This window comes from Melanostigma gelatinosum (genome assembly GCF_949748355.1).
Source record: "Melanostigma gelatinosum genome assembly, chromosome: 13".
Classification (NCBI taxonomy): Eukaryota; Metazoa; Chordata; class Actinopteri; order Perciformes; family Zoarcidae; genus Melanostigma; species Melanostigma gelatinosum.
The window spans coordinates 16765276-16785275 of NC_136646.1; the positions used below are offsets into that span (position 1 = coordinate 16765276).

Genomic DNA, 20000 nt, shown 5'->3' on the forward strand with positions numbered 1-20000 from the left:
GTGGGACTAGAGCAGAGGTAGACGACGAAATCCTCAAAAAGAGACATTTGTTCCGCTGTTAAGGTACACCTCCGACTAAACCTTGCAGTTAAACCACAAGCTCAAAACTTATGTGGCCTGGAACGCATAAGGTCTCGGGTGACTCATTTTCTACCCCCCCATCATGACTCTGCCAACTCTCAGGAGAGCAGCAAATCTCAAAGGAGAGACTAAGCTGAATAACGTGTTTGTTTGAAGATTAACTTTACAGTACCTCAGATTGATCTTGTTCAAAGAACAGAATGTCCTACAAGTCTACACCAGTATCCGTTTTTGGCTTGTTAATACAAATATGGGGACTCTACGGGTCACAAACTGCTGAGACATGAGGGCAACAGGGACAATGTTATGGCAAAAACACCACCATTATGTTGTGGCCGAAATTAGGAGAAGAGACGTGGTAGTTGGAGCAGCAACCAGCGGAGACCGTTTATTCTTGTGTACACAAGGATGTGTTTACAACAAAGTGTCAGAGTTATAATGTCTGACTTTGTAACTGTTGGTGGACTGTACCTTACGTCACAGTCCACCAATCAAATCCCTTTCATTGAACAAATACAAAACACATCTGGTCCACTCATCATGTGATGCCCTCTTTGCAGGTCAAATGATGTTGGTGTGTAGTTTTCTGGGACATGCTCTGTTAATCTTTTAAAAACATGTTTATACAAGCTGTGTTCAAAGTACCAAATTATATGAGGTCTCATATACGGTTATTCCCCAACATATTCCTTTGTCTGCACTGATTGGAGTGTGTTTTGGGGCTGCTGCTACAGACCTGGATGAGCTCACTGACACTGTGACATCGTAACAACAATAAACCCTGGTTTACTGCAAGACTCATGCAGCTTCGTCGGGCTAAAGAGGAGGCCTACAGAAGTGGGGACAGGATCCTGTACAACCAGGCCAGAAACACACCGACTATTAAATCGTTTTTTTTCCACCACAACCAGGAACTGGTATTTGCTACAATTTGCATAGAGCATTATTTAATTTAAAAAGAATAGCGACACATATACAGTTGGTCAGTTTCATGGTACATGTACAGTACACAGTTACAATGATGTAAATTCCCTTTGTTAAATACGATACACTGTATTTCAAGATAACTCAAACCTTCAAGATCAGCAGGGCAAACCTTTCCATTTGTACGTATATAACATTGCAATTGATTCAAGTCATACATGTAATGAGAAAACAAATTGTGCAAAAACATGAACAAATGTAACAAAAGTCTAAATTAGGAGGTTAAATCCTTTAAAAAGTCCAATAAGCCACATATCTGTGCCTTTCTGGAATGTCAGTTTCTACTTTACTTTGCGCACACACACACATCTGGTGACGTGAAGAAAGCGCTGTAAATCATACAAAGCTGTTAAAAGGGTTGATTACTGTGAGCGCTCTTTGCTTTCGTGTAAGACAGTAAATACATTCATATCACGTCTGTGAAGTCAGAGGGATTTTCCAAGAGTAGGAATGTCATTTGTACCCTCAAGTTAATGTGATCACCGATTCATCCGAGAATATCCTTTTTGATCTCGAACACGGATGAAAAGCAGGCAACTGAGAATCCATTTCTCATTTGTTTTTTTTGAAACTTCAAATGTTTTTCTAAATATTCCTACAGAATACATAAATGCTCCAACAACGTATTTTAAGTACAATCAAGGCTTTGAGACTGTGATAAATTGGGCACGCTCTGAAATGAGGTTCAAACATTGAGCTGATCATTCTCCCTCAGAGCAAGGCATCTATTTCAAGTTTTTACCATCTATATACAGTGTTCACTATCTATATACAGCCGTTTTGTTTTTGTATTGCATTTCCTGGAGTTCCCTGAAGGAGCAGCTCTACATTAAAGATGACACAGCAGTAGTTTGTCCACTGCGCAATAACAATTTCTTAGTTGTAATATTTAAGGACAATTATAGCACTGTTTTACTACAGTCTGGATGAAATCAGGAATCATGTGTTTCCATACTCTCTGCACCACACACACACACAGTGTGAAATGCATAGCAAGAAAAATGGAAAAAAAACGTACAAAAACACCTCAAAGGTTATTGCAGTCTTGCGATTTTTAGGCCCAGATCAATCACATGCGGTCTGATACGACTTGATTTCAAGTTACGACCTCACGTTTGAACATCTTCTGTGTCACATAATTGTTGTATTTTTTTCGATGCAAACTGTGATGGCTGGATATCCACATGGTAACACGCTGTTGCTATAACTTGTTTGGCAGGAAAACCGAGACTTTGGTTCACAAGACCTGGACAATGGAGGCGTATCAAATGTACTAAGACCGGACTAAATGTACACTGAGGAATAATGGTCTTCTAGTTATCGTTTTCAGCTCTCTGCTCCTCCAGTATCATGCACTCTGTAAATCATATTGTACACATGCATTCATTAACGTGCCCACAACAGTCTTTAAATGAGTACCGGTAAATGTTCTGCGTGTTTTCTTATTACCGTGAACACGTCACATTATTTACATCTGGCAGAAACAACATTAAGAGGCTCATAATGATTACCAGGCGTTTTTGTATAGGGCAATATAAAGAAACAAGAACCCTCGTTAGTTAGATAAGGCGCAAAGGTGTGCAATGATTACAGACGCGTAGCCAATGGAGTGGTTCATTCTCTTGTGATTATCACAGAAAAAAGCACAAATTCTTGGAAACAATCAATAAAATGAAATCATAAATAACACGCTGTACACACAAGTGCACAAAAACAAACCCAGTCACACACATTTCAGAGTAGTTGTAGTATCTGATGAGTGGTGTCATTGTCTTTAACGTCACTGGAAAGGTGCAGTACTCAAGAGTTCATTACTTGGTATAATCCTGATCCCGGACGCGTCATAATCCCAATTCTCCTACTTCCTTCGTCACACAGCAACAATAACAACATCATGAATGACCCAACAAAGACACACCGACGTGATACAGTAGTAGAGATGCTGAAGTTGATGCAACTGGCCCAGTGTGTGTGTGTGTGTGTTCTGGTGGTCAACGTCAAAATGGAGCTGGAGATAAAACCTGCCCCGGCCTGTGTACACACCTGCTGTGTAACGGGTCCTCCACACACACACACACACAAAGCACTGTGGAAAATGAACAATGCATGGACAGACTCCTCGCTCCACTTACTTCCTACCACTCTCAGTGCAGTGCTGGAACTGAGCAAAGCTGAGGAACACCTGCTCCAGTGATATCTGGCTCACGCAGTAGTCCTCAATCTGGTATTTCTCTTTGGCTGCCTCCAAAGTGCCAAACACCTGGAAGGTAGAGGAGAATAGGAAGGGAGAAAACATAGAATAGTGTGACACAAATGCATCTCCGGTTTTATACAAGACGTTGTGGCAACATCACAATTTAATGCTACAGTCTGCAACTTTTGAACATTGAAAATACAGATAAACATTCCATTTTCAAAGCAGGCTTTTCAGTGTTTAAAGTGTATACCATGACCATGCAACTATAACCATCACTGTGCACACAGCTAAGCATGTTTTACTCGTGCGATTGAACATTTTGTTTCAGCTATAAAGCCTTTCAGCATTACTGTGCACCATTCTGTGCTCTAGAGGGAGCCCTAACACAGCACAAGTGCACAGATACAACTGCATTTCTGTATAGACAAGTTACCTGGGCCCAGGTAAGTGTTTTGTCAGTCAAATGATAGTGCACCATTCCCTGGTGCTCATCCTTTAGTTGACTTCCTGTGGTGGGAGAAAATTAAAAGCGTTCAAATGTAGACTGATAACTGGTAATGCAACTACAATAATACACTTTGTTCCGTGGTTAAGAACATAATTACAGTTATGTTCTTGGTTATCCTTGTAAATGTTAACTGTATGCCTCTGACCTGGGAAGGTACTTTCGATGAAGTCTTTAAAAAGCTGCAGGTCACTATCCTCCAGCTCAGCCTCTATGTGTACTTTCGCCAGCAGGGTGTAGCCACTGCCAAACTTGCTCTTCAGGTGTTGGGGACTCCCGAGGCACTTGAACTGACCGTTGACCATCACTGCCAGCCGGGTACACAGGGCCTCACACTCCTCCATACTGGTGCGGGAACATGTCAGGGAGACAAGGTACAAGTTGTAAACACCCACACGTCATCTCCCTTTCATGCATCAAGATGTTGAACAAAACTTATTTTAAGATGTATTCAGATCTTGTACTTTGTGTCAGTAACATTGGTCGCACCAAATCGGTAACCTTGTGAAATCGAACCGAAAAATCCGGATCAGTGTTGCCAGCTCTTTTCCAATGAAAGCAGCGAGCGGCACCAAAAGTCACTAAATCTAGCAAGAAAGTCGTCAAATCGGCATTTCTTTTTTTTTTTGTCAGAGCACTTCATTTCGAGGTACTCAAGCACTGAACTGAAGTATAATTTTGAGGTACTTGTACTTTGAGTATTGTTACTTTTATTGACATAAAAGATCTGATTGCTTCTTCCACCACTGATTATTTCCTTCTGAACTGACATAAAGCATAAAATAGGACAAAATGAAAATATTCAAGTAAAGGACCACTACCTCAGAAATGTACAGTACTTGAGTAAATGTACCACTGCTGATATCCAATAACTATAAAGCTCACCTATGAGAAGTGATGATTATGGCCTTTCCAGACTCCCGTGTGCGTGTAACAGCGTCCCACAGCAGTCTCCTGGCCACTGGGTCCATCCCGGTCGAAGGCTCATCTAGGAAGATGACCGGAGGCCCACCAATCAGAGCCATGCCTGCACTCAGCTTCCGCTTGTTACCGCCGCTGCACATATTGATGAGGACATATTATTTACATGTACTTGCTCTAAAAAAAAAAAAAAAATGGACCAATATTCAGGCGAAAATGTAAATCCCGTGGCCCAAAACAGAAAAAAGGGGACGGCTCAGAGCAGTCGACCTACCTGTAGCTGCGGACCAGTTTATCAGCATGAGGCTCCAGCAGCAGCGACCTCAGGACATTCTCCACACAGCCAGACACATACTTCTCCGGTATTCCTCTGAGTCTGGCATACATACTCAGAGTTTCTCTTCCTGTCATGTGATCCAACACGGCGTCAAACTGTGGGCAGTAACCAATGCGCTGCTGCACCTGCAGTCCAGAGATAAATGTTGTCTTACAAATCTGGCCTTTTGTTTTTTTTTATAAAATGTCCTTTCCTTCCATCCCCCTCTGCTCTTACCTTTTTAACGTCCCTCAAGATGCTGTATCCATCAATGTAGGCGTCCCCGGAGGTAACGCTCTCATCGCATGTCAGCATCTTAAAGGTTGTGGTCTTGCCTGCTCCATTGAAGCCCAGGAGGCCGAAGCACTCTCCTTTCCCCACGGCGAGAGACAGCCTGTCCACAGCCAGGAGACTCTCCCCGCTGCTGTACACCTGCGAAGGAGAGATAACAGCGGGTCTGTACCACCATGTCATATCTCACTGAGACAAACGCCTCTGGAGCCACACACATCTTCCAACACTGAGGCAGTCGGTCTCGTTCAGACAAGGACAAGACTTTCCTGTGCTTCGTACCTTGCTGAGCTCCTGCAGTATGAGAGGGCTGCCCACCATAGACTCTACCATTGGCTGGCACTCCAGGACCCTCTTCCTCTCTTCAGCCACATCCCTGTCCTCCGGAAGCAGTGCTGCATCCTCTATTAGAGGTAACTAACACACACACGTACAAATATCAAACACCACGTCACAATAAAAAGGGACTCCTCAAACATAGTTTAAGGTCATGACAGAAAGAGCCTGCAGAAACTGAAACTACAACCTTTCACTCCAACTCTCTTTATAAAAAGGCATTTAGGCCTGCAACTAACTATTATTTTCATTGTTGATTCGTCTGACAATTATTTTCTCGATAAATCACAATCATGAAAAAGGCCTGTTTCAATGTGCTGAAGCCAAAGACAACGTCTTCAAATTGCCTTTTTTGTCTAAACTCAAAGATATTCAATTTAAAATACAATTGTGTGAAATAAAGAAAATCCGTAAAATCTCACAAATTGAAAAAGCAAATTTCCGGCATTTTTGCTTGAAAAATGTCATTCAAGATTAATCAATGATCTAAATAGTTGCAGATTGATTTTCTGTCGATTAACTTATCGGCAAATAAAGTAATAATTTCAGCAATAAATGCTTTTCAAAACAGTTTCACTCGTGTTTTCTTAAATTAGTTGGAGGAGTTTCAGTCTTTCATGAGATATGAACTTATTAAATGTCGAAGAATCCCCATATTTAAGCCTATGTGCTTATGAATGCAGAGGTGGTTATAGATCTTAGAAGTGTGAAGTAACACCTCGTCAACTCTTCAGCGTGGCTGCGGCTCCGGCGTCGTTATGTAAGAAGTGATATTTGAAATGTATCCATTTTGGAAAAGACAATCAGCATATTTATCAAAATCACTGTCATTAAATTCAAGACCGTTACCCTTGATATATAATACATCAGTTTGCAGGGACATCTGCACTTAGAGGGAAGATAATTAAGGGTCTTTCTTCTGTTCTGTTATTCGTCTCATGCTCAAGTTGTTACAGCCTGCAAAGTGCCTCTTTTATGAGTGACCAATGTTGCCAACTGCCACTTAACCTACTAGTTAAAAGATACTTCAGAGTTTAAGTTTCCTTTTCATGGAGTGTTAACAACATGTAGTCTATTCCCTGTACATTGATTCAAATCTGCATGATCACAGACCGTTCACAAACTATTCCAGACTTCTCTTTTTCAGGCTCCAGTTTGAATACATCTAACCACACTTTGAAAATTGTTTCTCGGAGAGAAGCTGTGGTTGCTGGGAAATTTCGGATGGAACTGGAAAGTTTCCACTCCACCAAACCAAAAACAAAAACACCGACACCGCTCCACAGAATCCATCTACCCGTTTGCGTCTTGTGCACAGGGAGGCGAGGAGTCGCCGGAGAGTGCGGACACACTGCAGCTCGATGACAAACAGCAGAATGATGTAGACGACGCCCTGCAGTGAGAAGGCCACAACGTAGCGTCCCACACCAGGCTCCGACATCGAGAAGTAGTTGCTCTGGTACGTGATGTCTAGACGCAGACGAATACAGAGTTGTGTCAAGTAAATTAAGAGCATACATATGCGGGGTTTATCTGAACATTTCACATTTCATCCTTTCCATTTCAGGTATTCAAGTATTTGTTGAGCTGTCCTCGTCACAACAGGACCTTGTTTACTGTAAACTACACTCAACTTGCAGCGAACAAACTAACTTTTGAAAGGGTGAAGTGAAAATAAACTTTTCAGTCAATCTGTTCCACTTCTGCTTGAGCTCAGTGTTCTTTGTTGAAAGAAATTCTAAATATAGGACACATCATTATTTTTATACTCATTGTCGCTACAAAGGTAAACCTATATGTGTGTAATACTGACACCCACATTATGACTCATCATAATTATATCGCCAATAACATACATCACATATTAAATGGTAAAATCAGGTAGTAGACTGCATACTTTTACAAGTAAAAACACACACTGTACCACCTATACGTAAAAAATACAAAGACCTCTTCATTCTCTAAGGCTGCATTTAGGTTGTACTTACTTAAATATTCGCATATCTCTTGGCTGATTCTGCTGGGGGTGCAAAACGAGATGAATTCGTAGTTCTTGTAGAACTGGCTGAAGGACATGCCCAGGCAATAGTTTGGAAAGATCAGGAATATCTTATCCAGTAAGTGCGACGTGTGCTGCAGCTTCAACTCTGGAGACGAGAAACAAGAATGATAACGAAACATTTATTTCTTTATTGTGTACATTTACGTCCCATTGTCCTCTTGTAGTCCCACGTTGACCTGCGGAGTCTTTGGACAGCCACTAGCCTCCTCACTAGTATTTCAAACGCCCACTCCTCTCCGCCCAGGCATCTCAATCAACCAGTAGGAGTTGCTGGAACATGATCCCTCATTGGCTTCCCACCACAAATACTCCAGATTTGTATTCAATGAGGGACACAAGTGGGCAAGTGCTTTTCCCCCTTTTCGCCATCCACACACTCAAGATGCATTCAGCCCAAACACAAACACGTTTCAAATCCTTAACTCAAAGCCTGTGTCTCCCCCCCCCCCCCTCACCTGGGATGGCCATGATGGTGACAGCCAGAAAGGTGGCCGTGCCAGAGATCACGTTGAAGATGGTAAGGCGTGTGTAGGCAGAAGCGGCAGTGGAGAAGAGGAAGCTGAGCAGGTACATAAGAGGCACCACAGCCCAGCCATACAGCAGCAGTAACAGCAACACGTCTACCAGGTGGTTGTTGTCTACAAAAGCCTTGACTCCGAATGCCTGAAACACCACCTGAGAGCAGGAAACAAGTAAAGTCAAGAGACTGTACAATACATCTATTTCATGCATGCTGTACTCTCCGACCGGACAACTGTTTACACTAGCTTGTCAGTGTCGCTACCTTTATTACAACAAGTAATCGGATGTCACACTGACCAGCATGAGGAGGCAGGGCAGCAGGAAGTTGATCAGGTCCCACAGCAGCGCAGAGAACCAGAAGTTTGACAGGTAGACGCCGCTGACCTTCTGCACATGCTTGGACTTGATGGAGGACTCGGTTACGAGCAGAAGGGCAAATGTGCTGGACAGGGAGGCCATACCATACATCAGGTTTATAGCGATGATGAAACCCGTCTTTCCCCTACAGATGGAGGAAAAGAGGGAAAAAGAGAGGAGGAGGTGAAAATGGGTTTCATGACAGGAAGAAATTGAAGAGAAATGGTGCAAAGGAGAGGCAAAGAAATCGCAAAAAAGAACACATTCCTGTTGATGTATAATTAAAAATCAATCCCAATTTCTCTTTCTTGTCAATATGATTGCTACACAAAATGACCTGAGGTTTGAATCTATATCAAAATCCCTTTTCAGTTGTTTTTTTCCCCCTGAGAGATTTTCAATTCATACCGTAACCTCAGATAAGTGGTACCAGTTAAGTGCAACATAATTGACTGACATTCAAGTAGGGGTACTTTTCTTGTCATGCAGCATGAATGCTGTAGAACTTGGAATAGAACTCCCTTTCCCGTCACTCACTCTCTGAGCTGGCTCTGGCCGTTCTCAGACAGGTTGCGTGGCATTGGGTAATTCCCCGTCTGGATGGAAGCATTCGGCCCTGCCAGCAGTTTGAACAGAGCATTGTCCACCATCATGAGGGCCGTGGCGGGTGTGTGGTAGCCCTCGTTGTTGAAGTAGGCCGTTGCTTCTGCATAGTGGCGGCTGCTGCCACGGAAAGCGGCACCCACCACACAGCGCTCGTTAAAGCTGCCGCCTTCCTCCTCCGCCTGGGTCAGGATGTAATTCTTGAAATCTGACGGGGAGCGGGGGAAAAAGGGCATGTGGTCAGTAAATACTCAGCTAACCAGTAAAGCCAAGCCCCCCCCCCCTGTCTCTATATCGCGATGCTTACCCGTGATGTTGATGAGCTGGCCAAGCTGGGCAGAGAGCTGTGAACTGTACGTGTTTGCCAGGGCGGCAGCCAGCGGACCCACCCCAGGCTGCAGAGCCACGGGCACCCTGGTGGGACCATAGCGTCTGAGTGCCAGCCTCATTTGAGGAGCGTCGTCATGATTGGGAAGAGAGCGCGCCACAACTAAGGCCAAAACGGTGAAGACCAAAGGGACGAGGAACTGAGCCACCATCACCTTCCAGTTCCTCCAGCTGTACAGTGCCCTCTTCAGGAACATGGCGTAGAACTGTTGCAGGTGTAGTCTGGCCTGATGGGAGAGGAGAAGAGGAGCTGAAATGTGAGCAAAATGAATGATGTGCAGAAAACATGAAAAGCATCAGTTTGCTTCCCCTTGTCTCACCCCGGTGTTCAGCTTGATGCTGGAGCAGTCCTCTGAAATGAGCGTGCCGCTGTCTGTGAAGTCGGTGACGTCGGTCATGCCGCTGATGCTGCTGGCGTCATCTGTGGTCCAGTCATGGGAGCGTCTCTCATGTTGGTACTGCAGGGCTGGCAGCTGGATTGCCTGGATGTCCAAACTAGAATCCACCAGCTTTCCCACCCTGAACACACAAATCAATATGTGCTTATCTATCTACTTAGTGAAAATAGGAAAAACAGGAACAAAAGGTGCCTTAAATATGAAGCCTTCACTTTTGTCAAATGCTTATAAATGTATAAAAACAACAACTAGATCGACAGCTGCTCTTTTGTGTGATGTCCTTGAATCCATCCACGTTATCCATTTCACTTTTCTTTAAGCAGCTCACTAAGGGGAAGAATTGCAGTGCTGCTTGCAAATAAAGCCATTTTTTACACCCTCATCTCGCCAAGTCCATTGGTCCTTCCTTTCTATACCTCTTTCCTGTTTGGTCATCAGATATTTTAGACGATAAAAGATCATGATACAGTGTTTAATTTGGGATTCATTATTTTAAAGAAACCTTAATGATAGCAGTGTTACTCTCTAACTGGCAAGGAATTTTACTTGGCTGCAAAAATAGCGAACGCCAGAAGGGAGCTGAATGACCAAACAGCAGCTTTTCTTGTCACGTTGGTGTCATGTTTGATGTTTGGTGTGTGTCGGGTTAAAGGCCAGAACACACTGATGGACTCTCGGTGTGACTTGAAAAATAATGAGGCCTGTGACTGCTATCGTTGAAATACAGCAGCATGCATTGTTAGCGGTCTGCAGAGAAAGCGCTCTCCTGCCCGTTGCCACAGATACACATGGCAGGTCTACGGGGAAGCAGAAATAATTGCTCAATAAGCAGCTGGGACTAAGATGTGTGAGCAAAGGAGAGAAAGCGAACACATCAGCCATATCACTGGTTTGCTCAATGTTGTAGCTCCATGAATTCCAAACTAGATGTATGACTGCAGAGCGACTATAACAAGCATTTTTTAATATAGGTAGTATATGGAACCCACTTTCTGTTGAATTAAAATACCTCCTCTTGTGCATTGCTGCTTTACTGAAAATGTAGCCAGCATAAGGAGAGTTAGTCCTTGAGTCCTACAGAATTAGAAGACACATTCACACTGGCCCTTGTCACATTTCTCCCACCTGAGGAAAACCTCTTCCATAGTGGTCACTGAAGCTCCGTAGCTAGCGATGCCCAGCTCCTCTCTGTTCATCTCCAGCTCAGCAAACAGCAGCTCAAACCTGAGAGCAAACACAAAGTGGACACACACACACACACATTACACACTGGCAGTGGGACAAATGTGTATATACACACACAACAATGTGAGCTGTGGATGAGTGTAAAGCTGCCAAATGTGACCTCGTATCGTTGGGCTTTGAAATCATATATTTGTGCCTCATGTTCCGCATTAAATCTAATCATAGAACAGTAACTTGTGTGGAGTCAAAGTCCAAATCGTGGGGAGAAAAATATTGATTTTCAGTAACAACTACATAAAACAAAGCAAAGGGAGATGGCTATAAAGGGGGGGGGGAGGAAAGAAATGTAAAGGTTGTGGTAAAACAAGAGACAATTTTTGTATATTTACCACACTGATATCAGTGTTTTTTGTATTGCTCTAATAAAAAATAAAAAAGGTGTTTACTGCACAGAGCCAAAGAGAGAAAAAGCCATACGGTTATTATCTGCATTCATCATAATAATTTCCCCAGAGTAAGTGCAGGTCGGCCCCTTTCACAGAAGTCATTATGTCAGCAGGTGTGATTTTGTGTCAATGGTCTTTCTACCTCATAGGCCACTTCACACTTTCCACTGTGTTATTGTGAATGAATGAACGAACGAACAAAGACGTGACTGACTCACCTGTTGGTGCTTTCTTTGGGCAGGATGTAAGAGAGCTCAGCCCCCGCACTGCTCTCCAGCGTGGCATTCGGCACATACATGTGGACGAGGCGGGTGATCTCGGACACGTTACAAAGAGCATCCTTCACTATCACCATGTGGTAGCCAGCACCTGGTGAGCAGAAGAAAGGAGGCCTGTGTAATTAATTGTTACAATTCATGGAGTTGAATTACTGGAGTTTCAATTCTCCTGAATGTCCAGGTCTGAATTATAAAGCAAGAAAAGCATGACTGCCTTTTAAAAAGCTTACGACATATTTGGCAACTTTTCACTGCAGCCACTTCCCACTCACCATATTTGCTCTTGAGGAAGAGCGGCGACCCGCTGCACTGCAGCTCTCCTCCCGCCATGATGGCGATGCGGTCGCCGAGCAGATCGGCCTCGTCCATAAAATGCGTGGTGAGCAGGATGGTGCGACCGCGCTTCTCCCCTTGCAGGAGGTCCCAGGTGGCACGCCGAGCTGATGGGTCCATACCCGATGTGGGCTCATCTAGCATCACCACCTGGAGGAAGGACCAGGTTAGGGATGAAGAGATGAGACGCGGTTAATGCGGCGGAAGGACGGGACGAAAGTAATGAGAGTGAATCATGCTCAGGACTTTCTTCACCTTGGAGTCTCCAATGAGGGCAATGCCAATAGAGAGTTTTCTCTTCATGCCACCAGAGAGGGTCTTGGAGCGAGCCTGCCGCTTGTGCTCGAGGTTCAGGATACGGATGGTCCGGTCCACCTCGTCTGGAATCTTGTCTTTGGAGAAGCCTTTCAGCTGGATATCAAGCAGATCAACACACAAATAACAAACATAAACTGGCCATTATGAACCTTGTAAAAGGTAGTATTTATGGCAGAGCTGGATAACATTAGATGGTATAGATGTACCTGATAAAATGACCGGGGAATGTGTATTCATGATATTAAAACAATGTGAACGCCTCACAATACACTTTCACTTATGATTTAAAAACTAACAACTAATTAGCACCTGACAAAAACAAAGATTCAGCTCAGGTATGTGCATGTGTGTGTTTTTGTGTAAGTGCATGATTGTGCGAGTACCTGAGCGTAGAAGAGCAGGTGCTCTCTGACAGTAAGGTTATCAAACAGTACGTCATGCTGGGGACAAAGTCCCAGACTGCGGCGGATCAGAGCCATGTCCTGACAGATGTCGTACCCGTTGATATAGGCTCTGCCACTGGTGGGAGGAAACAGCCCTGCAGGCACACACACACACACACAAAGGCAATCAGTTGAGTTCAGATTGTTTCCGAGGCATTTATGTTTGATTGTGTGTGTGTGTACACCAGCTGGTCACCTGTCAGCATGGACAGTGTCGTGGTCTTCCCAGCACCATTGTGTCCTAGCAGCACCGTGATCTGACCCTCAAACATGTTCACCGTGAGATCCCGCACAGCCTGCCGTGTCTTGTTGCCCACTTTGAATTCCTGTCGATGGGATAAACCCAAAACATTTACATGCATTACCTGAGGAGGAAAAAAAAAAAAGGTACGGCGGCAGAGTAACCTTGTTGACCCACTGGGTGTCTGTTTCGCTGCTCACCTTGGCGAGGTGTTTAATCTTGATCCCGGAGACAAGTCCAGCTGGCTCCTCCTCTATAAACTCCCCTTTCAGAGCCTTTTCTGCATCCTCCTCTTCCTCTTTCTCATTCACCAAAGCCATTCGGGGACTGCTGCACCAGTATGAAGGCTGATGGAGATGAGGCAGATGTGGGGATTGAGAGAAAGGGGGGGGTAGATACAGGTAGGAAGTTGAGTGGGTTAAAACTGTACAGCATGAAAGTCAAAAATGGCATCAAATAATGCACACGCTGCATGTGTGTATTCCTCATGATTTTTCAGCGAAGCAGAGTAATTACAGGATGCAACACGGGAAGCAGAGGAACAAGATCATTCATAAAGACACAAGAAAGAGAGATTGGGCCGGCGTTGTTCATGTACACTCTTCGTTAGAGGAGATCGTTTCCTCTGGTGCACTTCCTAAAGATCAGAGTCAAATCACAATGTGAAAGCCGGTTCATTTCCTGGAAGCAGAAGTTCATGCTTGTTTGTGCATTTCAACATATGTCACTGGCCATGTCCTTTTTGCTGCACTAGTAGTATTAAGTGTCGTGTTTTTTATTGAGGTGAAATTCAGTTAATTTGTCTGCCTCTTCTGAAACAAAGCTACTACCTGTATCTGTATCGTTATCTATTGGCCAAACCTTGTATGAACCCCACCAGACAGGGAATAGCAAATACTCATACAAAACGCTTGCGCATTGAAGGATTTTATCTTTTTTTAGATTCGGAAAAATATACACCGTATTGAACATTTGATTACAAAGTTGTTTTAAGAAATATAAATAGAACTCTTTAAAATCCAAAAGGGAAAATATCTGACAGAACAATAAAACAAAACAAAATAAAATAGTTTCTAGACCAAACTGACAATGATATTTAAGAAAATGTATATTTCTAGTTCATACGAAATATCCAACCTCACAAGTTTAACACGATATCAAGTAATCAATACATGTGGTTTGAAATGTTACAAGCATCACGACACAAAATCGATTGAACTTTGACATCATGTTTTACTGTGAACTATAACAGTTGGGGAAAGATGATTACAAGAACCAACCTGGTGACTCGGCGATATTTAGTTTGTACACAACTTCCCCATTTTTTTAGGGGCTCGTGTCTTTTTTGTTTGAAATACTAACTGACACTGCCGTAGAGAATAAAAGGCACTGTGAGCCGAAAACAACATTATCAGATAAATTCAATTATCTGAAACGTCGCTTCTGAATGCATCCTCCGTTCATACTTTCATCCCACTAACGCAGCTGTATTTGGTCGCCACAGTGAATGCGAGTGTGCATGTGAGGTCCACCTGGCTTTGAAACATACCAGTACGAAGAAGTAAGACGGTAGAGGGACTCCGTACTCTCCAGGAAAAACGGCCTCCGTGTACCAGGCCACCAGCCCGTAGAGCACAGAGTCAAACAGCAGCAAGCACAACACCTGGGCCATGGAGAAGTCATCATCCACCGTCACAGAGTCAAACAAGTTCGACCACTGGATTCCAACTCCTACAGAGGGGAGGGGATGAGATAAAAGAAAATTCAAATGCTGTTTTAAAAAAGGAAAGAAACTGAGAAATTTACAAAACTCACTTTAAATACAACCTCAAGTCTCACCTTTGCCTTCAAACATTCCTATGAGCTGAGCTCCCATGGCCATGGCCACGTTGGAGATGAGGCAGGCTGACACCTTCTGGGCATGACTCAGCAAGTCGTAGTGTGGCCACAGGAACAGATAAGGCAGGTAGCTCAGGAAATAGATGAAGCCGCCCGCTGCTGCCGCCACATTGGCTGAAGTTAGAAAGAGAAGAAAGAAAGAGATGCTGAACAACAACAGACCTTAAAATTGAACAGCTCTCACCACTCTCTTTCTGTTGCCACAGATACACAAGAACATTGCTGTTGCCGCTAGACAAGCTCAAACACACACACACACACACACACACACACACACACACACACACATTTGTGGACCTAAGCCAGCGCAAACAGGTAAATGACTGTTTGAAGAACCTTTGGTGCAAAACCCATTCCCCTGATTGACGGCGCAAGTCTGAGTGCTGTTCAAAGGAAGCATTGGGGAGGACAGATGAGAGACGGTGGACAAACGGAGAAAGAAACTGTGGATGAGGCGAATGAGAGACTTCCAGCGCTGCTCTTGCTTCCATTTCGGGGCAGCATGACAAGACTTCTCAAAAGAGCACTTCTCATAAAAAGTACATCAGTGAGTGGGGAGAAGTACCCAATCAGCTGTTCACACAAAGGACAACCAAGAGAGGAAAAACCTGTTTTTGTTCAGAAACGGCCCAAGAGGGCACTCAAGGATCCTTTGGTCTATTTTCAGAAAAGACCCTCGTCGCTGCCTCTTTCCAATTCTATCTACAAATCATTATGTGTATGTAAAGCCCTTTAACCTGGTTGGGCTTCATTTGCTATGCAATGATCTCGGCGTGTTGGCCTTTTTATACGCATGTACAGAGCCAGAGGAAAAACAACATGATGACGCAGTTTATTTCGCTCACGTTATCTGGAAAGTTCAGCACTAATTGACTCAATTGTATTGACTTCAGTCAGACTGTCAAATACCACAGCTCGGGCAATTATTCATGGGACAAAATTATTCATGTGGACAAAAGCCTTTGTGGACAAAAATAGACTTGCATAGGGACAGTGCTAAACAAAGTGCTAAACAAATAATAATAATGTAATAACTAAATATTACAGAATAAACAGGACCAGATTCAGAACTCAGACAAGACAAGCTCCTGGCAATTCAGATAATCAGAAAATTGAAAGTAGTCCGTCAAACTGCAGTGTCCCCAGTTATTGCAAATCATACATTATACAAGAAACAATAGCCTGTTTCACTCCATCGTTTCCAGTCACCAAAATCCAACTCACATTTGTTTGTTGTTAGACACTTCGCCAAACTAAATTGTGTTTCTCGTCTTTTGTTAAAAGAAGCAAGTGCTTATGTGCAACTACTCTGCAAGGGGCTGCATAAAAACTGAGGCTGTGCCGAGCGCTCGCAATCCGAGCTGCTTTGTTTTGCGAAAAATTGGAAGAAAGACACTTTTCATTCACATGCTGGTCTGAATGAGTAAGACCGCGAAGACGGAAAGAGAAGGGAACAAGAGAAAGGAGAGACGGGACTTAAAGAGTGTTCTTCAGCGGCTGAAGACGGACAGCACTCAGAACTACTTAAAACAATAAACTTCCTACTTTTTAAAGTGAACAAAGCATTTCTCATCACAGAGAAAATGAACAATAAAACACCAGAAGCACAAACAGATTCTACGTGGGCAGTAATTACATGACCTAAACGTTTACCCTCTCACAGCTGATCTATACAGACTGTACAAGCGTCTTTGAGCAGATCTTGGCTAAGTTTTAACATGCTTTTTACGGCTGATGCGGCTTTTATTGCTGCGCTTTGAACTCGCTAAGAGGAGGGCGCAGAGCAAACAGCAGACACTTTGACCTACATCTGAGAGCCTACGCAGTGTTACACACACACACACACAGGACACAAAGAGGCAAGAGACGGATCGTCAAAGAGTAACATCATTATCATTATTGTTATTATTATTATGCAATGTTAAGTCAAACAAAGAAACACACACACACACACACACACCTCGGGAGAAGAAGGCACTGATCATGAAGCTGAAGTTGATGGTGGCCACAGTGAAGACGAGCAGGAAGACAAAGACCAGCGTGGGGTCACTGTAGGACAGAACTGCTCCATAAGGGCTCACCTAAAGAAACAGAAAGAAATGAACCCAGTTGTTCAATTATTGTGAATTCAATTGTTCACTCTCTTTTCCTCTTGGTTTAAACTCACACTGTATGAAGTGTTGCTTTGAGAGCTACAACTAAGCTACATATTCGTACTGCTTAAACTATTACGTGACGGAATGTAACAATGATTTGTAACACTAACTCACCTGGACACAAAGGAGCAGGGTGACAAAAAAGATGGAAATGGAGAGGAAGAGGAAGAACATGAGAAACCAGGCGCTCCAGTGGAGCCAGTTGCTGAGGCCCATCATCCTCATGTACTCCTGAAACGCAGGAAAAGAAAACGGTCGAATATAAGGGACAGTTCCATCACTCATTTCAAAACCCAGAAAAAAAAAACGTTGCTTGTCGGAACACAAACCTTGAGCTTCCTTTCCTTCTCCTGCACCACGGATCGTACTATGTTGAGGGAGGTGTAGGTGAAGCTGAGCACCAGTAGCAGGGGCAGCTGGTTCTGAATGGCCAGGATGAAGACGTCATATATAAAGGCAGGGTAAGGAAACCGCGACAGGACCACTCTGATGTGTGGCAGCAGAGAGGCGGCGGCCGTTCTGTTGCAAGAGCGCATGATGGCTCGGTCCACTGCATGCTGTACAGCCAGGAAACCCTCGCGAAAATAACCTTCAAAAGAGAAACATGAACGCTGTGGAAAATGTGTTGCTATTGTTTTTGGTAAACAATTACTCATGGCACAACCCCACTTACAAAGAGACATGTTCCACGAGGCAAAGTCCTTCTAACTTCCCTCTAAAAGTTAACATGAAAATGGGTGAGAGGCCTTGAGGAACCAAAGTCGTGAGTTATTATGCATGTGGAAGGTTGTAAATCCATATTCATGGGACTCTAAAAGCTTGCCAGTTCTATTATGCTGAGAGGATGATCTTTTAGAGCATCCCTCTTTTGGCTCTCAACTTTAAAACTTTATTATTAAAAAGGGTTAGAGCCACAGCAGAACAGTGTCATCCCCAATTTATCATCATCATCATCATCATCATCATCGTGTTCCCGTCATCTACGCTTAACAAATTAGACATCCTGACAGACAAATGGGAAGATGAAAGTTGAGGATATTTGCTGCTCGACACCTCACTAATGCCCCACAAATGATGCGAGGGTACAGTCCTAACAGCGCCAAAATGTAGACGTGCAGGGCCGGGGTTGCCATGGAAACACAGCCTGAGGCGATGGCTCCAGAGATTGTGGGAAATAAGTGCTTTTCATAAGTCATGGTCTGTTTTATCAGAAATATAAAAACCTGTTTTGACTTAATACTGTGGCTGCTTAAAGGGCTAATCAGGATACCTCCCATAAGAAATGAAGAAGGTTGTTTCTTTTGCGATGAAAGACCCTCTCATGATGGTTCAGTAGCATCAAAGCAGACATGATTGTTTTGGGGATTAAAGGTGAAGTGGGAGAGAAAGATAACGAGAAACTAAGTGACGAGGGTGTAACAGCAAGAGGCCGTGTGTTCTCACCAGGCGTGCCCCCCTCCTTGTCATACTGCTCCCTCGGGCCTGGCAGCTGAAAGAGGGGAAACAGGCTGAGCGTGTGCCAGTCGAGGTCATTGTTTGGGTTCAGCTCCAACCTCTCCATGGGTGGGGCGCCGCGTGGGGTGAAGCTGAAACGCAGGTGGTAGCTCACCTGTGTATCGTGACAGAGAGTGCAAAAAGACAGAGGGGAGAGGACATCTTTATCAACTTGGCTTCAAGCAGTGCCTCTCGTTTAGTTATTCGTTTTATTGACTGAATGAATCAGGCAATAAATAAGCATTCGCACTGCAGTGAATGACAGAGTGGCACAGTACAGTGTGTTTCGGCATATTAAATACATGGTCCATGTGTGGCGATCTGTGTGAAATATTGTGGGCCTCCTATCATTTCTGTTAAACAAATGACCTTTGTACAGTACAACACAAAGTGCTGGGCCCTGTCGTGAAAACTAACCCTCAGATCACGTTTCATTTCCTCATCCATTCAGTCCGTATCAAAGTGGACTGAATGCGTCTCGCTGCGCATCCATTCGCGGCGGTTTACCGTCCGTCAGAATGTAAATCCTGGTGGGATATTCGTTAGTTCCTCAGGAACACCTAAAGTTACTGTTTTTATGTGTTGACAGTCATTTCTTTGAACAGCGTATTTTTGCCCTCACGTTCATACATTTAAAAGTTCATGCAAAGTAAAACTCTGCATGTCCTTTATGCGAGTGGAAGTTATTTTCATTTATATATATATATATATATATTATAGAGATTATATGTGAATAAGCCTGCCTGCTTTCTGAAACAGGGCCCTGGCAGCAGGAAGCACTTTCTACAAGGACAATAAAGTAATAAATACGGGTAGATGATTCACCCAACAAAGTTCATAAGTTCATATCTCTCTCTCTCTCTCTCTCTCTCTCTCTCTCTCTCTCTCTCTCTCTCTCTCTCTCTCTCTCTCTCTCTCTCTCTCTCTCTCTCTCTCTCTCTCTCTCTCTCTCTCTCTCTCTCTCTCTCTCTCTCTCTCTCTCTCTCTCTCTCTCTCTCTCTCTCTCTCTCAAGCCAGATAAACATTTTCCCATATGTGATGTCATGTCTCTTCTCTACCTTTTACTTCTCATTTAATCAGAGTAGACAGAAACCTGGTCATCACCACCACGTGACCTTACACTGTGGTGCTTAATGATGAACCTGACCAACAACATGAACGTGTTTGTTGACTTGTGTGTGTTTAAACAAACCAAAACAAACAAAGGGAGCAGAGCAAAAGGGCATGAACCAGTCAAACTGGTAACA

The 20000-nt window shown here is 43.7% G+C and overlaps 2 protein-coding genes across 2 annotated transcripts in view; both read right to left on the reverse strand.

The window, feature by feature from the left end:
- Positions 1-47, reverse strand: part of LOC306786837 (cytochrome P450 2K1-like) — a gene marked incomplete at both ends in the record, with an annotated part of 6989 nt that extends 6942 nt beyond the window's left edge. The window contains one exon of the mRNA XM_079281726.1: positions 1-47. This exon is cut by the window's left edge and continues 163 nt beyond it. Coding sequence (XP_079137852.1) covers positions 1-47 — 47 coding nt within the window.
- The window catches only part of abca3b (ATP-binding cassette, sub-family A (ABC1), member 3b), a gene marked incomplete at its 3' end in the record, with an annotated part of 43668 nt that overhangs the window by 18400 nt on the left and 5268 nt on the right, over positions 1-20000 (reverse strand). Inside the window, exons 5-31 of the mRNA XM_079281724.1 lie at positions 18703-18868; positions 17589-17848; positions 17374-17490; positions 17064-17184; positions 15044-15217; positions 14754-14935; positions 13405-13551; positions 13160-13289; positions 12904-13058; positions 12458-12613; positions 12142-12352; positions 11810-11960; positions 11086-11184; positions 9883-10081; positions 9483-9789; positions 9110-9383; positions 8513-8717; positions 8149-8368; positions 7620-7778; positions 6929-7101; positions 5578-5712; positions 5242-5436; positions 4963-5150; positions 4653-4823; positions 3916-4112; positions 3696-3769; positions 3198-3325 (exon numbers count right to left, since the gene is read on the reverse strand). Of these exons, the coding sequence (XP_079137850.1) occupies positions 3198-3325; positions 3696-3769; positions 3916-4112; positions 4653-4823; positions 4963-5150; positions 5242-5436; positions 5578-5712; positions 6929-7101; positions 7620-7778; positions 8149-8368; positions 8513-8717; positions 9110-9383; positions 9483-9789; positions 9883-10081; positions 11086-11184; positions 11810-11960; positions 12142-12352; positions 12458-12613; positions 12904-13058; positions 13160-13289; positions 13405-13551; positions 14754-14935; positions 15044-15217; positions 17064-17184; positions 17374-17490; positions 17589-17848; positions 18703-18868 (4694 nt within the window). The remainder of the gene's footprint in view (positions 1-3197; positions 3326-3695; positions 3770-3915; positions 4113-4652; positions 4824-4962; positions 5151-5241; positions 5437-5577; positions 5713-6928; positions 7102-7619; positions 7779-8148; positions 8369-8512; positions 8718-9109; positions 9384-9482; positions 9790-9882; positions 10082-11085; positions 11185-11809; positions 11961-12141; positions 12353-12457; positions 12614-12903; positions 13059-13159; positions 13290-13404; positions 13552-14753; positions 14936-15043; positions 15218-17063; positions 17185-17373; positions 17491-17588; positions 17849-18702; positions 18869-20000) is intronic.